The sequence below is a fragment of the Pleurodeles waltl genome, chromosome 7 (genome assembly GCF_031143425.1).
Source record: "Pleurodeles waltl isolate 20211129_DDA chromosome 7, aPleWal1.hap1.20221129, whole genome shotgun sequence".
NCBI classification, from domain to species: Eukaryota; Metazoa; Chordata; class Amphibia; order Caudata; family Salamandridae; genus Pleurodeles; species Pleurodeles waltl.
In genome coordinates, this window is record NC_090446.1 from 677,164,897 (window position 1) to 677,181,713 (window position 16,817).

The 16,817-nt window shown below is 46.0% G+C and overlaps 1 protein-coding gene across 1 annotated transcript in view; it reads left to right on the plus strand.

The window, feature by feature from the left end:
• The first annotated feature begins 10,071 nt into the window (after positions 1-10,071).
• The window catches only part of LARS1 (leucyl-tRNA synthetase 1), a 360,224-nt gene continuing 353,478 nt past the window's right edge, over positions 10,072-16,817 (plus strand). Inside the window, exon 1 of the mRNA XM_069244681.1 lies at positions 10,072-10,181. Within this exon, the coding sequence (XP_069100782.1) occupies positions 10,176-10,181 (6 nt within the window). The 5' untranslated portion in view covers positions 10,072-10,175. The remainder of the gene's footprint in view (positions 10,182-16,817) is intronic.

Genomic DNA, 16,817 nt, shown 5'->3' on the forward strand with positions numbered 1-16,817 from the left:
TGCGGAGGGAAGAAACTGGAGGAATAATGTGCGCGTGGTGGGCCTTCCTGAGGGGACGGAAGGGACGAGCATGGTGGAATTCCTGGAGAAATGGCTGAGTGCAGTGGTTGCACCGGGTTGCCTGACCCCCTTCTACACACTGGAGCAAGCGCATCGAGTGCCGTTGAGACCCCTTGCTCCTGGTAGGCCTCCCCGTGCTGTAATCGCTAAACTCCTGCACTACAGAGACAGGGACATCCTCCTGCAGAAAGCCAGGGAAAAGGGACCCTTCAAAGTAGCCAATGGGTAAGTGTCACTATTCCCAGACTTCACTCTAGATGTCCAGAATAAACGCGCCTCATTCCTTGCGGTTAAAAGAGCCCTTCGAGACGAGGGGATACAGTACGCGCTGCTTTACCCAGAAAGACTAACAGTGTTTGTGGAGGGGAAGACTACGTTCCTCCAAACCCCGGAGGAGGCATGGGAATGGCTCGAGAGGCATGGATCCCAAACGGCGCGGCCTGCGCACGAGAGCCCTGGAACGAACAAGGTCCGCCGGACCCCGAGGGGAAAGAGATCCAGAGATCGCCCACAACTGGCGCCAACGCAGACACAGAGAGAGACGGGCAGGAGGGCGGCCTTGGAGGCAGCGGCCCGGGTAGGCGGAGAAGCGTCCCCTCGGGAAGGTTCTGAAGAAGAGTCTGATGACACAATGGTATCCTCCGTTGGAGACTCCGAGAGCTTGTCCCGCGCTCCGAAGGTGACCCCACAAACAGCTGACGAACTCGGATAGCTCTGGCCTGCGGTGGCACCCAGTGACAAGATATACTGAATGAACGTGTGGCCCCTCCGGACCTGGCCACCCCCCCTGACTTGACTCTCGCCTGTCTGACTTGGCTGGCGAGTATTGCAGTTATGTGTTTAATCAAGTTGCACTGTTGCACAATTTTATGGGCAACCTACAGTTCCGGAGGCGCCCTGGGGTTGGGGAGATGGGGTTTGCAGTTACGAGTTAAATCGGCAACATGGGTGGAGTTGTCCGACCACAGTAAAGGCACGAGCATGTGGGAGGGACCAACCAGAATTCCGGGCGCGCCAGGCCCACCCTTATCAGGCTCTAAGAATAAGATGGCAGACTACAATATCATAACCTGGAATGTCAGGGGGATGGGCACACCGGCCAAGAGGCATAGAATTCTTTCCTTCCTAAAGAGAAGGGGGGTGCAGGTGGCTATGCTACAGGAGATCCACATGGCACCGGGAGAGGGTGAGAAACTAATGCGGAGGTGGAGGGGGCAGGTGTTTGCTACAGAATATTCAGCTTATGCAAGAGGCGTTCTGATTTGGATTAGGGCGGGAGTCCCCCTGATGATTGATTCCTCCAACATAGATAAAGAGGGAAGGTTTGTCATACTGGAGGGGACGTTACATGGGTCCCCGCTGGTTTTGAGTTGCATTTATGCCCCCAATCAGGACCAAGTTTCATTCATGACGAGCCTGTCTAGACACCTTACTCGCCAACACACAGGGGAAATATTAATAGGAGGGGACTTCAATGCAGTACTAGATATAAACATGGACAGGTCCACCCCGCCACTCTAAGGGGCAACATCAACCAAGATAGCACAAAGGCTAGCTGAGTGGCTGGGCACTTGGGGGCTGGTGGATGTCTGGCGGATGCAACACCCGACCGTCAGAGACTATTCGTTTTACTCGGGCCTTCACCAGGTGCACACCAGAATTGATAGGATGGTCTGCACTGCGGGACTGGCCCGAAGTGTGACCCACTCCGAATACCTTGCCCGTACAATATCAGATCATAATCCACTATTGTTAACGTTGAGGGTAGCACAGGACAGACCCTCCATACCGTCATGGAGACTGGCCCCCACGGCGCTTGAGGACCAGGCATACAGAGAGGCACTACGCTGCCACCTGATAGAATACATTGAAACCAATAAGGGATCCACCACTTCCAGAGCCATGGAATGGGAGGCACTCAAGGTGGTGACGAGGGGTTTCTGTCTTGGGCAGTCAGCATGGGTGAGGCACACACTAGAGAGGGAACTAACTGCCCTGGAGAAGGTCATACACGAAGGGGAACTGAGACAGGGCCCGGTAGTACAGGTAGACGAAGAGTATGACCGTGCGCGCAGGGAACACTCCCAAGTAGAAGAACGGCTCAGATGTCACAGCACGCAAAAATACCTGGCATCCCTACAGTCAGAAGAGGGGAGGTCGGGTAAACTTCTGGCATGGCTGGTGCGTCCGAATGGAGACAGCGAACTCATCACAAGCATACTAGACAGAAGGGGGATTCGTAGACTCAGTCCAGGCCCCATTAATGACGCGTTTAGAAATTATTACATGCACCTGTATAGGACGCCTAGCAACCTGGAGATGGGAACACTTGACAATTTTTTGATACAGATCCCCCTGCCTGTGCTGAACCTAGAGGACAGGGACAGCCTAGGGGGGCCGGTGACTACGGAAGAGATAAGCGATGCGGTGGCTCAGCTGGCCCCTGGGAAGACCCCTGGCACGGACGGTCTTCCTATGGATTTCTATAAAAAATATAAGTCCTTATTAGTCCCCAAATTGGCGGAGATGTACGCGGAAGCGGTACAGTGTGGAGAACTACCGTGCACGCTACGTGAAGCGCTAGTAGTGCCACTCCCCAAAACAACCAATAGGGAAGCATCGGTGGCTGACTTCCGCCCACTATCGATGCTAAACAGCGATTTCAAGATCCTTAGCAGGACCATGGCTGGCCGACTTCTCCCCCACATGTCCACACAGATACACGACCAGAACGGCTTCATCCCTGGCCGCAGCACCTCCCTGAACCTCAGACAAATTTTCTCCATCTTACACATGCCAGACTAATTGAAACCGCCAGCTGGGATCCTGTTGGCGGTGGATTTCGAGAAGGCTTTTGACTCGATTAGGTGGGACTATCTGCGGGCGGCAATGTTAAAAATGGGCCTGGGGGAAAACTGGGCTAGATGGGTGGACTTATTATACTCATCCCCACTAGCGAGAGTGAAGACGGATAGAACAATCTCTAGTGCATACTCGGTGTTCCGTGGAACCAGACAGGGATGTCCCCTATCCCCGTTGTTGTTTGCCCTGGCGATTGAGCCTCTTGCGGCCCGATTACGTGGAGAGGGTGTGGGTAGGGGGATTAAATGGGGGCCGACCGAGCACATTGTCTCTCTGTATGCAGATGACATACTGATCTACCTTAGGGACGGAGCGAGCGGGCTCCCCTGGGCCCTAGAGGTTTTGGAGGACTTCTGGGTAGTATCGGGACTGCGCCTTAATCGCGGCAAAACATGTGTGTTTCCCTTGACACCTGGTTGCATCCGCCCAGCAGAGTGTCCGACAGACCTGAACTGGGCCCCACAGACCTTTAAGTACCTGGGTATTCAAATATTCCATGAATTGGGAGACCACAGGGATGGTAACCTTGGCAAAGTGCTCCGATCCCTGCGATCTTCGGTGGGGTTTTGGCGCTCATTGAAACTATCTGTAATGGCCAGAGTGGCACTGTCCAAGATGATTATGCTTCCCCGACTTCTCTACTTTTTTGCCAATTTACCGCTGCGGATCCCCCCGGCATGGTTCCGCGACTTGAACATGTTCCTCAGGGAGCTAATATGGGATGATGGTCGCAGACGCACTGCACTCACGACCATCTGTAGGCCGACCCACATGGGTGGACTGGGGGCCCCTGACTTTGAGGCATACTACTTGGCATCCCAACTGCAATGGGTGGCCGGCTGGCTGGCGGGCAGAGGACGCCTGGATCTGTGTGCTTCCCAAGGGATAACGGATACGGCATGTATAACGGCATGCATGACAGGCAGGAAAATAGCCCTCCCTGGAAACAATACAATGATAAGTGTTGCGATGGCTTGCTGGAAAAGGTGCGCGAAGAGGGTGGGAGTGGGCCCGCCATACTCCCCAGCTTTACCACTGTCGGTGTTGGCTCTGGAGTCCGGGGGGAAGGGATCGGGAAATCTGGGGCTTGGTCCTTGGACTGCAGCTGGGATTGAGACAGTGGGTGGGATCTTCGAGGGGGGTGTACTGAAGGGATTTGCTGACCTATCGGGAGGCGGTGTTCCCCGGGGTCAATTCCTGCTTTTCGGGAAACTAGTACACACTCTGAAAGCCCGCTGGGACCCAATAAATGTGGAGCCCGCTACTCACAGGGTCCTGCGCCTACTGCTGACATCAGGGGAGGAACCCCACTTGATCGCCCAAATATACCGGGCCCAGGTTGAGGCAACACTAGATCCTCTACAGTCCTTGAAAGAACACGATCGGGCGGGATTTGTCTGACTCAGAATGGAACAAAACACTGGCTTACCCCCGGGTGATTTCGCGTAACACGCGCTTGAGATACATTCAATACAATTATTTACATAGAACGTACCTCACACCCCATCGACTGTTCCATATATACGGGGGAGCCCCCAGGACATGCCCGAGATGCTGGGGGGGAAATGCGGACTTTGACCACATGGTGTGGGGATGCCCAGAACTTCAATCTGGTTGGAGGGAGATACTGCCTATTTTATCCGAACTGCTCGGGATAGAATTGCGACTCACCCCTGAGCTGTGCTTACTGGGTCTTAGACCGATTGCGCTAGGCGGAAAAGTAGGGAGACGTTTCCTGGACCTATCCCTGGCCCTCTACAAGAGACTAATATCAAGGGGCTGGAAGGCAACAGGCCACCCTTCGCTGACTGACTGGAAAGGAGATGTTACAAGATGGTCTAGGGCTGAACTACAGGTCCTGAAAGCAGAGGAAGCCAAGGGCATCCGCCAGGTCCCCATTGCCCCGGGGTGGGAGGACTTAGTGACGAGCTGGGATAGTCTACTCAGGAGAACAGCAAGCCCCGGAGTAGTAACAGGAAATGGCTAGCACACCCTAGGAAAATTGACCAAGTGGGGAAAGTTCCCAAATAGGTGCCCGAAGGTGGCCGAAATTATAGATAGCCCATGCCGAGAGAAGCAATACGAAAACGACCGAACCACTAACTGACACACCACTATTAGAAACGGCGAATGTAGTGTTTGGTCTGCCGTCCCCCCTGTACACTGGTGCGCCCTGGCCTGCCCCCCCCCCTCTAATGCTACTATGCTCTCGTGCCTCAAATACCAACAAATACAAGCCCCACCCACACAAAGCTGTAAAGTTGACCGCTTGTGGTTTGTTTTTCTTTTTCTATTATTACTTTCGTTTATCTATCTCTTTCCCTCCTCTTCCCCCCCCCCTTTTTCTTGTTTTACTCCCTATCTGCCTTCTCCCCCAAACTATAGCTCAGAACGGATTTAAGTTTGTTAGGTAATCACTAGATCCAAAACTAGGGTGTAATAAAGCGAGGATCACAACATAGCATGTTAATGAGCACAGCTTATTAAAATCAGTGACAAACATACACATAAAACCTGATAAACAGCACCAAGGTAATAAGCTACGAACCAAAGGGAATGTATACCTCAAACGTGAATTGTTAAATGATCATGTATAAAACATGCAAGATGTTACGTTGTACAGACAAACAAATGTAAAGCAACAAAATGTTAATAAAATATATTTCAACAAAAAAAAAATGAATCAGAATCGTATGTCCCTGCTTTCTCATGTCCATCTAGCTTACACTCTTCTCACAGATCTTGGTTTTATTATCAACTCCGAAAAATCTTCGCTAGTTCCGGTTCAAAAAATCGAGTTCTTAGGTTTCCTAGTGGATTCCGTTTCAGCCATGCTTCTTCTTCCTTCAGTGAAAATATAATCCATTAATTCAGAAATTCTTCAAACTTTATACAGTTCTCTTCTTTCCATCAGATCCCTAGCAAGAATAGTACGCCTTCTGTCCTCATCGATCCAGGCCATTTTCCCAGGCCCATTACATTATCGGGCCCTTCAAAGGTTGAAAATTTGTCCCCTCCAAAAAGGTTTTGCTTACTCAGACATATTGTCCTAGACCAGCAATCTCAAACAGAACTACAATGTTGGCTAGACCATTTAGATGCCTGGAACAGCAGGACTATCTTTGCATCAGCCCCAGATCTTGTATTAGAATCAGATGCAAGTCTACTGGGTTGGGGGGCCCGGTTTGGTGCAATCTCGACTGGAGGTACATGGTCTCTATAGGAGTAAAAGTTGCACATCAACTGTTTAGAGATGCTTGCCGGCTCCTTTGCAATCAAAAGTCTAGAAAGGGACAGAGTTTGTTGTTTGGTTCTTCTCAGAATGGACAACATTTCAGCAATCCGTTACATCAACCATCTGGGAGGCACAAAGTCCAAATCTTTAGCAGAATTAGTAATAGGGTTTTTGGAGTTTTCTCTTCAAAACAGAATTTCAGTCCATGCAAAATACTTACCGGGCAATCTCAATTCGGTAGCATATTGGCATTCTCATCATTTTCAAGACTCAAGAGACTGGAAGCTCCACCCCGAGGTTTTCAACATTATTCATCAGAAATGGGGTCCCTTTCACATAGATCTCTTCACTTCCCTTCTCAATACTCAACTTCCATGGTTCTTCAGCTGGCGCCCAGATCCAGTAGTTCTAGCCTTCAATGTCTTTTCTCAGGATTGGTCAACCTCTCTCAATTATGCCTTCCCTCCTTTTATTATGATTTCCAGGTTGCTAGCACAGGTGAGACATCAACAGGCTCTTTTTGGTTCTCATAGTCCCATTCTGGCATTCCCAGGTGTGGTTCCCCACCCTCCTGGAACTCTCAATAGAATCTCCCTTTCTAATACCCTCCTTTCCAGAACTCTTGACCAACCCCCTCGGCCTCTCCCACAGTCTAATCCTAGAAAATATCCTCACCTTTTCGGCCTGAAAATTATCAGGGAATCCCAACCGCTCCCTTCTATTTCATCAGAAGCTTCAAACTTCATCGAACTATCCTGGGTTCCAGGAAAAAAAAAGGCGTACAGATCAGCTTGGTCTCTTTGGCATAGCTGGTGTGTGGAAAAACACATGGATTCCTTTACAACAGATATAGGGCCGGGGATGCGGGAGCACCGCCAACAGGCTGGCGGTGCCCCGCAGGGCATTCTGACCACGGCGGTTTGGCCGCGGTCAGAAGAGGAAAACCGGCGGTCTCCCGCCGGTTTTCCGCTGCCCTGGGAATCCCCCATGGCGGCGCAGCTTGCTACGCCGCCATGGGGGATTCCGACCCCCTCACCGCCATCCTGTTCCTGGCGGCTCCGACCGCCAGGAACAGGATGGCGGTGAGGGGTGTCGTGGGGCCCCTGGGGGCCCCTGCAGTGCCCATGCCAATGGCATGGGCACTGCAGGGGCCCCCGTAAGAGGGCCCCACTTTGTATTTCAGTGTCTGCTTTGCAGACACTGAAATACGCGACGGGTGCCACTGCACCCGTCGCACATACCCACTCCGCCGGCTCCATTCGGAGCCGGCTTCCTCGTGGGGAGGGGTTTCCCGCTGGGCTGGCGGGCGGCCTTCTGGCGGTCGCCCGCCAGCCCAGCGGGAAAGCCAGAATGGCCTCCGCGGTCTTTCGACCGCAGAGCGGCCACATGGCGGCTCCCTCCAGGCGGGCGGCGACCGCCGCCCGCGGGGGTCAGAATGACCCCCATAATCTTTATCGTTAATTTCTTGGCAGCGGAAGCCAGTAAAGGTAAGTCTTTTCATGCCATTAACTTGTGCAGGTCGGCTATTTCTTCTTCTCACACTTACATCAACGGAAAGCTGGTTGGAGAACATCTGTTGGTTTGCCGTCTCTTAAAGGGAGTAAAATTTTCCAAGCTTCCTAAACCTAAATACAGTTAATTGTGGGATGTAAATGCTGTTTTAAACATTTTTATTTCCTGGCCAGACAATCCAATGCTTACTTTGAAACAATTATCTTCTAAACTTACCATGCTGTTATGCCTTGTCTCTTTCAAACGTCTGACTGATGTTAGAGCTTTAGATATTACTGCTCGTCATTTTACTCCAACAGGTGTTCTTTTTAATGTTCATAGACATACTAAGACTAATCTCTCGTCAGTTTTCTATCCCTTGTTTCCTAACCATCCGAAATTATGTGTAGGCCAGTGTTTGAAAGTTTATGAACAACAGACAGCCGATTTCAGAAATGCCTCAGCGTCCCAATGCCTCATTTCTTTCAGAAAATCTTTCAAGCCTGTGTCTTCCCCCACTCTGGCTCATTGGGTCCGATGGATTATGTCCTTAGCGGGCATAGATACCTCCGCCTCTGGTGCCCACTCAGCTAGAGGAGCTATGGCTTCTAAAGCTTTCTGGGCCGGCTCTCGATTTGAGGACATTCTCAGATCGGTTGACTGGTCTAATGATAATGTATTTAAATTGTTTTTTGTAAGCCAGTACAACATGGTTCTTTGAAGGGTATTGATTTGCTTTAAACTAGCATAATAGGAGCCTCCGGTCTTGTCATAAAATGTAGATTTTCCTAGTAATTTATGAAGGAAAGTCTTAATTTTATTAAAGACACAGAGGCGAGTATTATCCCACCTCTACAAACTTTTACCTTTTTGTTTTGTGCCCTCCCTAACAGCATCTTCAACGACTCAGCAGGCGTCCTCCTAGAGACCCCATCCATAAACAATGCCTTATAGGAGTACCTGCCTCAACTATGTTCCAGAGCAGCCATCTCTCTTCAGACGCACAGATCCTTCCGAGTTTTGTGTCTGAACTTCTAATTGTTGTACAAGAACCTTTTATCCGTCCTCATGGCAATCTGCATATGTTGTTCTATTATTCCATTATTTGTTACTTTTTAAAAATATTGCACAAGAAAAGATGGCTTTTCTGTGGACGTTGTTGTCATTTCAGTGCAATTGTTTTTATGTAGCAAAGCAAGTATTATGGGGACAGTTCGTTAGTGATTGGTGCGTTATATTGGACTATATCTTGTTTCCCAGTGGCTACTATCATTTTGCTTGCTGGGATTTGTAGTTTTTTCATCTTGACTGCAGCTGCTGTTAAAAATAAATATGAAAAGATTAGCATAATACTCGCCTCTGTGTCTTTAATAAAATTAAGACTTTCCTTCATAAATTACTAAGGAAATCTACATTTTAAATTTCGGTGTAATTCGCACCTGTCAATTACTTGGAGTCACATGTACTTATTTTAGGGACTAGCCCGCCTCCATCTTCGTGGTGGTAGTGATATAGTAGTGAGATAGACAAGACCATGGGTAAGCAGCTAGACCGAGACATAATTTTTTTATCCAACCATTCCTATTACCGAATGCACATGCCTATTAAGTACCTTTGCATTTGTACACATTCAACACAGAACAGAAAAGTAGAACTGACCATATGAATTGCATTCATTGCGCTTAAAAAGCGGCGGGATTGGGAACCAATTCAACCCTGCCATATTACAAAATAAAACAATACTTAAAATGGCACATTAAAATGTTTTTGTTCTGTGGAGTGTGCGTTTATGTGCATACCAGTCACTTTTTTAAAGGACTTTTCAAATATACCTCAAGCTGAAAATGTGTGTAGAAAGCTTTATTAAATCCAAATTGTCTGGACTGAAGTTTTCTCAATCGAATTACAAAATAAAGCGTTAACAATTCATTGAAATGTGGGTGGATTATACACTCTCTCTACCATCAATGAATTTTAATCTAAAACTCACCATTCAAAAATGGCAGATTTATTTAATCCGTACTGAAATAAAAAAGGGACAACGTGATAGCTGCGGGAGGGGAAATCCGGTGGCCATTTTGCAGTTGTGAAGTTTTTACTTTATCATTATCAAACAGGAGGCAAACGCGGACTTTGAAACGGGCTGTTCTGAAACGTACAGAATCGCAATAGTTGTTTTACTTTTTGGGAAAATAACAAATGAAGCAGGTCTTCTGTGGACCAATCGTTCACCGACCGATAATTTAAATGAATAGTAACGGCGTTATTATCTTTTGACATAAACACTCTGTAAAACATATCTTTATATACATTATTTTCTTATAGTTTACTAGCTAAAATTATAAGAGGACGCCTCATCTCGTTGCTCCAACATGGCCGCCTTCCTGATGTGTGCTTTTAACTGTTCAGGCCGGTTCTTGCAGCATGTGGGAGATTCATCACTTCCTTTAGGGCTCTTGCCGCTGTCCGGGCTGGTAGCTGTCTCTCGTTGTGTGTGAGCTGCGCAGACTGGAGGGTCTGCTTCACCATGGCGGTGAGTGCAATTGGAGACGTGAGCTTGTGTGTACTCAACCCTTAAGAGCTGGTCCTGCGTCCCCTTTCTTAACAGCGACGATTTATCGACCTAGTAGTTGCAAATTCGAGAGTGAGACCAAGGTGGCTGTTGATAGTGTCTGCCTGTCGGAGGGGACTAGCTAGGACTTGATGATCTGTCACACTGCCCTCACTGTAGTCTAAACAGTCTGCACACTGGATACCACAGCATGCATACCAGCCCCCTCTTTTTTTAGGAAGACTTGCGGGTTCTGCATATGCAAACGTTTTCTTTGCTTTTTCTTATTGATGACAAGTCATAGTGTTCCAGTCCAGTGCTTTTCTGTGGACGTTGTTGTCATAAGATATTTCAATGCAATTATTTTTATGTAGCAAAGCAACTCTAGAATATGCTACGGTTAGTGTATTGTGTCTAGCATATGTACTCTGGCGTCAATATCCGTCAGTTCTGGCAGGAGATCAATCTGCTAGTCACACCAACACTGCCCTTAACCTTACAGTTAATTGGGATACGCTAATCCTAGTATTCCCTTGTCAACTGCCCTCCAGACCTGAAGCTAGTTGTAAACCAAACATGTGACTAGAATTGATCATGTTGAATCAAGGTGGCGCGTAGTTCTAAACAGTAACACTGTTAAATGGTTCCGAAGTGACGATGACTTATGAAGAATTGACTGGTGCCATACAATGGCAGCACACTGCATTTACTATTCTGTGTCAATGCACCTATACGTGATTCTTTATAGCTACCAGAAATTTGTGGCCAAAGGAAAATTAAGGGGTCTATAGCGGTGTGGGTCATTTGTGCTGATTTTCAAAACGCAAGTGGGTCCAGGTGCCAAACTTTTAATGTGGAAGGGAGGATTCCATGGGGCTTTAAGAAAGGAATTAAGAAAAGCTATTGGAATGGCTATCTACCAGACCAGTGGTTCCCAACCTGTGGTCCGGGGACCCCTGGGGGTCCATGAAGCCTTCTCAGGGGGTCCACGACTGTTTAGAAAATTAAATAATATTAACAGATTTGGTCCCATCTTTCCATAATGACACACTGAGGGGTCCCCAGACTCCAGTAAAGATTCCGTGGGGGTCCCCAGGTTCCAGTCATGATAAAGTGGAGGGCCACAGAAGCCAAAAGGTTGGGAACCACTGTACCAGATACTATACTCATGCACATACCTTTAAAAGTACAAAGGGGGCGATAACGACAGCCGGGTGAGCAGAAACAAATATTGATTGACCGGGAAGAATGTGGTGACCAGGCTCCCTAAAATACAACTGTATTTCAGAAACTTCTTTGTTTTCGAAATGGATAGGTTTATAGTGTGAATTTAGTATTTATGATGGGGCACAATTGAGAGCTCGGGAGTTTAAGTTGAAGGCAGTGATAGTTTTTTTTACAATTCCTCTCGGTGTGTTGTGAAGATTCAGTTTACCTATTCAGCCAATCATTGGCCTCTCTTCAGAGTTCGCGTAGCGACGGACACATGTATGCCTATTTTAATTATGATTCCATGGAGAAGTGTGTAGTAGTTACTCAGCTGTTGAAATATTGACAGCGGTAAAGGGATAGAAAGTGCAATGTTTTCCAGTGGGGAGTAAGTGTGTGTGTGTGTGAGAGTTGTTGGCAAAGTGCAAGAGACAAGAGTTAGTATTTGCCAAAAGAGGGTGAAAAGAGCACGATGAAGAGGAAATAAACTGGGGGGCTATGCAGAAGGAGGAACCTTAGGGAGATGTGTGGGGAAAAAGGGCATCAATGGCCTTTGCAAAGGAGAAAATATAGAGGAAAGTTATATGATGGGGAGAACAAGAGTGAACTGGAAAGATCTTGCCCTGCACCTCAGGAACGCCACCGGAATACAGAAAAGGACTCAAGACATGGCTGTTTGAATGAACAGAGCACCACGAAGCAGCCAAAAACTGCAACGTCTTGAGACACTGGTGATTTGCTGCGCTTTATTAATCCTGATTGATTGAAGCATTCATTAATGTAACTAAAGTTTACTAAAATAAGCGTTTATTAACTTTATTTAAGTTATACGGGGCACACCACAAACGTAATTGATCCTAGGTGGCTGAAAGAGAGTTACTCTGATACTGAGTAGAGGAAGAATGAACAGGACTGCTGAGGCAGGGAATGTTTATTTGAGGAACAGGAAGGTGTTTAGGCTTTTTCACAAGCTAAACACATTAGTCTTGTGTCTAGTATCCAGAGGAAGGACATTCCAAAGGTGAGAGCTTAAAGCAACCTCTGGTCACCTTTCCACCTCAGGCGCGTATGGTACAAATGTCTGGCAACTATTGTTAAAATATTGTTTAATATATTAACAACCATTAGCAAAACCAATAGGTCTGGTATGTTAAGATGTGTGTTTTCGTTGTTGTCTCATACGTTTGGAAGCAGTAACCAAAAACGCTCATCCATGCACCAAAACACTGATAAGGCGTGTTTCGGTGTCAAGCACAAGATTTTAGTTAACATGCTTCTGGCCATGCCCCTAGTTACCCAGGCCAGGCATCTTGTAATGGTTCCCAGTTAAACTGTTTTGGCCACCCTTTTCAGAGCCCCACAACTTTTTCATCACACTTAAAGCACATAGATTCAGTGTGAAGTTTGTTGTTTAGGTTGTTCCAGTGGTCAAGGAATCAATGACCTTTATTTGGCTAAAACTAGCCATAAATACACACACAAATTCAAAGGGCGTGAGAATACAAATACAAGAATTAATAATAATAATTATTTTTTAAACATGCAGGACTTTTAAGTTAGGGAATGCACTAAAATAAATATTAAAACGTCTGGCGATGAAGCATAAAAATGGCTGCTTTTAACGAGCTTCTACGTATCCCTTCCTTGTGCTTAGTGCACATCTTATATAGCTAAGGACTTCATGGCACGTTCGAAGGCTATCTGGCCGCTAAAGGTAGCGAAAGGCTTCTTTGTAATGTCTTATATTTATTTCACGTAAAAGGGGAGCTAAAAAACGTTTCAGATGAGAAATATACAGTGAGCAAAACACCATAAAGTGAACAATGCTCTGTGGTGATGCATTGTCACCGGGCCACCAAAGACGTGATGAAAGACATGGCTCCTGTATCGAGAATGCGATTAAAAATTAATGATAATAAATCGGAAAAGAGTAAGAAGAAATCTATGATGGGTATCATTATTGGCAAACAAGTAAAATGCAGGAGCAGTAGTCCAATATGGTTGCCTAGAGATGTTTGTGTCTGTGAGTTCGGCAGCATGTCTTTCTGAGGTTTGTGATGAAAAGTGAGGAACAAACTTTTAACTAGGTCACTTATATTGTTATTAAAACAGCCTGGGTTGGTGAATAGTTCTGATGCATCTAGGAATGTAAGCTTCGGTTTTATGTTTGCTAGCCACGGGATTGCAGACACATTATTTAGTGCTAGGCAGTCAGAAATAATGGATCTTGTCAATGGTGCCTCTGGTCTCCTCCATACCCTTAGCCATAGTATCAGGGGCCTTAATATAATACGTGAATCCACATATCCTGTACCTACCTCAGTGTGACACAGGAAGGTGGAAGAAAATTGTGGAACAGACAGCAACTTTCGTTAGAAGTTATTTTCCACTTTTTGCAGCTGCTCTGTATTAACATACCCTCACATCCCAACACCATGAGTACCTATACATATGCATCGGCTTCTGTGGATTCGCACTAGCTCCTTCAACGTAACTAAAATTAATTAATTTAAACCTAGCATTCCCAGAGACATCCTTAACCAATGCCCAAGTCTGGTTACATTCCTTATCTGTAAGTTGCTCCCCCAATTCCTCAACCCCACACCACCCTGTCAGCTGACACTATCTGATTTAATGGCTCTATACGTCCAGGACACCAGCTCCCTCTCACCCGTAATGAGTAGCACCAGTAATACTTCAGATCATTGGGGTGTATCCTGTAAGCCTCTCCAGATCTTTCTCGACGTTTATGCAATTTTGGCATATTGTAGATTTTGACCGCAGCCCAAGGTGAAGCATACTGAGCTCACTAATAAGTGTCAATCGCCGTCCAGTCTGGGTTCTTTACCCTTTGGACACTTGTTGATTGAACATAATATTATGCTCCCACAAAAGAATCACTTAAAAAAATTCCAGCGACTACACTAAAATGTGCTTCTTTGGTAACACTAGCCACTTGGTCATTAAAAGGTGGATCAAATAAATTAGAAAAGTACTCTACCCATATTTATGAGGCTATAAAAGATTTTACCTGCAGTCTTTCATAATTAGTGAAGAAAGGAAGATTAACAATTTTCCAAAAGGCTGCTGAATCATTGCACCTCCTGGCAATTTCCAAGTCCTCGACTCTTTAGCCCTGTTCTCAGTTTTTCTTAATGCTAGTAGTTCTTTGTATGCCCTTTCCACATTGACAATGTCAGGTTTGAAACAGGGGCGATTACTTAGTACTAATGTTAAGTATTTTTGGGCAGCGGTATATGCAAGATTAATTCATCTATCCTGCGGACTGGGTCTAGGGGGGTTACTGATAGACTGCATTGATGAAACAGGGTGACATATATTTAAAGGCTTCAGTAATAACCAAGAGTCTTCTCCTGGTCTAAAAGACACTGCAATGGCATCCTGATTCTCATTTAAAACCATGTTCATAAAGTAATCTTTAAAAAAATATTCTCCCTCTTGAGTCTAACCCCTTTGTTCGAATAATCGATTTCCCCACTTTCTGTCGGAGTATTACAAAGGGGAAATTTAGTAATAAGATGAACGGACTGTGGTAGTTAACACAGCCATCAATCAATTTATAGTCACTTAAAACGGAGCTAGATCATTGGATACTAATATAAAATAAGTATTGCTGCAGTTACTTGATCCCTTGAAGGGTGGGGGAAAGATGGTGCCTGAAGTCTTAAAGTCACAAGCAAACACCAAAATATTTGACAATATTACACTGTTCAGTGCGCTCCATCACATCTATTCCTTCACTTGTTGTAGTCAAAGAAGGCTGTTCCTCAGGTGGTCCATCTCAGGACTTTCCCTCACCTGCATTGGTGGCCAGTAACTTTCCTATTTTGGTGTATGCCTAACTTGTGTCACTCCCCACATGTCCAAGAAGCTGCAAAGGGACACATCACTGACATTACACACATGCATTTTAAAATCTCCTGGAATCCAAATTAACTCTTCCCTTTTATGTTTAGGTAATGCATCCATCAAATGTACGTCAAGAGTATCAATGACTTGTGAGTTGGAAGCATCAGAAAGATTCTAATAATAATCTATAATAAATCAGATGTTTCTGTACGCTTAAATAATATTTGCTAGATAGGCGAACAATCTAGTTCCTTAATGGTCAAGTTACAATCTTTCACTGCAACCAGAGTTACAAGGCCACCCTTAGCTCTACCTACATGGGAAATATACCTGGAACACCAATTGAGTTTAGATGGTGTTAATCTGGGGCCCAAGTCTCCTGACAGCAGATTACGTCAAGGCCAGAAAAGTCGATCCAGCCTGGATTGAAATTTGATAGCCTGCTATGGTCCACTAAATATATTTAATACCAGATTGAGAGCTACAGTGAGAAATCACTGGCAAGTGATTGAAATCTGGCGATTGAAGATTAAATTCTGTTCACAGTAGTAGCCACAGGACCACCTGTCTTTCAGTATTGGGGGCTTAGGTAACACCAAGTCAGTTCAAATGCTCTACTGAGGCCAAGGCCTCAAACTTGTTCCATGTTTCTAGGGTGAAGTTTAAGTTGCTTGGGGCTCTCTGCCTTGTTTCCAATGGTTGTGATCCTGAGCAAACATAGCTAAGTCTATAAAATAGTCTAGTGTCTGTGCCGTGATGACTCCTGATTCAAAAGCCAGTGAGTGAAGCTGCTGCAATTATGGGTGGACTGTTTGGGTGTGTATAACTAAAAGTTATTATCATGCAATTCCCTTTAGAGTTTTTAGGAGAATCACAAAATCCATGGGACAATTCTTACTAATTGGATTTCTGTGTATCGGTGCATCCTCTAAAATGATGAGACAGTGTGCTGGCAGGTGGGAGGTGGGATAGGGGGAATTGCACCAACCGAGGGACTGAATTGCCCATTGGCTTGCTCCAGTACAAAGCCTGTGTTGTCTTTCCAAGAGGCGGATGAAATTCTAGTCTGATCCAAGTTGGCAGATGTCTACTCCTTGATTATTTGGTAATGAGGGGTGGGCTGTAGTTCCTCTGGGTTTGAGTGGCAGGGCCCCAGCGTGCAACCTCACTGATGAGTTTCAGACACACTGGTTTTATATTTGTAGAATATAAAATTAACTAGCCACACATTTATTATAGTTTGCCTTCGATTTAAAAACAACAAACAGAAAAAAAACGATGGAATACTTCTTCCTGCTTCCACAGTTTTTTACTGAAATTGTCAGTGATCCTATGCTCAAGGTCTGGAGAAATGTCTGTAGAGGGAGGTTTGGCTGCAATACCGCCCTGCTTTGTTTCTGACAGCCTTTTACCCCCACCTTGAGGGATCTAATATTCTGAGTTTAAACTTCTCTTCCCTTTTAAGAGATGTACGACTTTGGTTATCTCTACTAGCAAGCAGTAAGGCGGAGAAAGTTATGGCGCAGGCATGACTTGAGT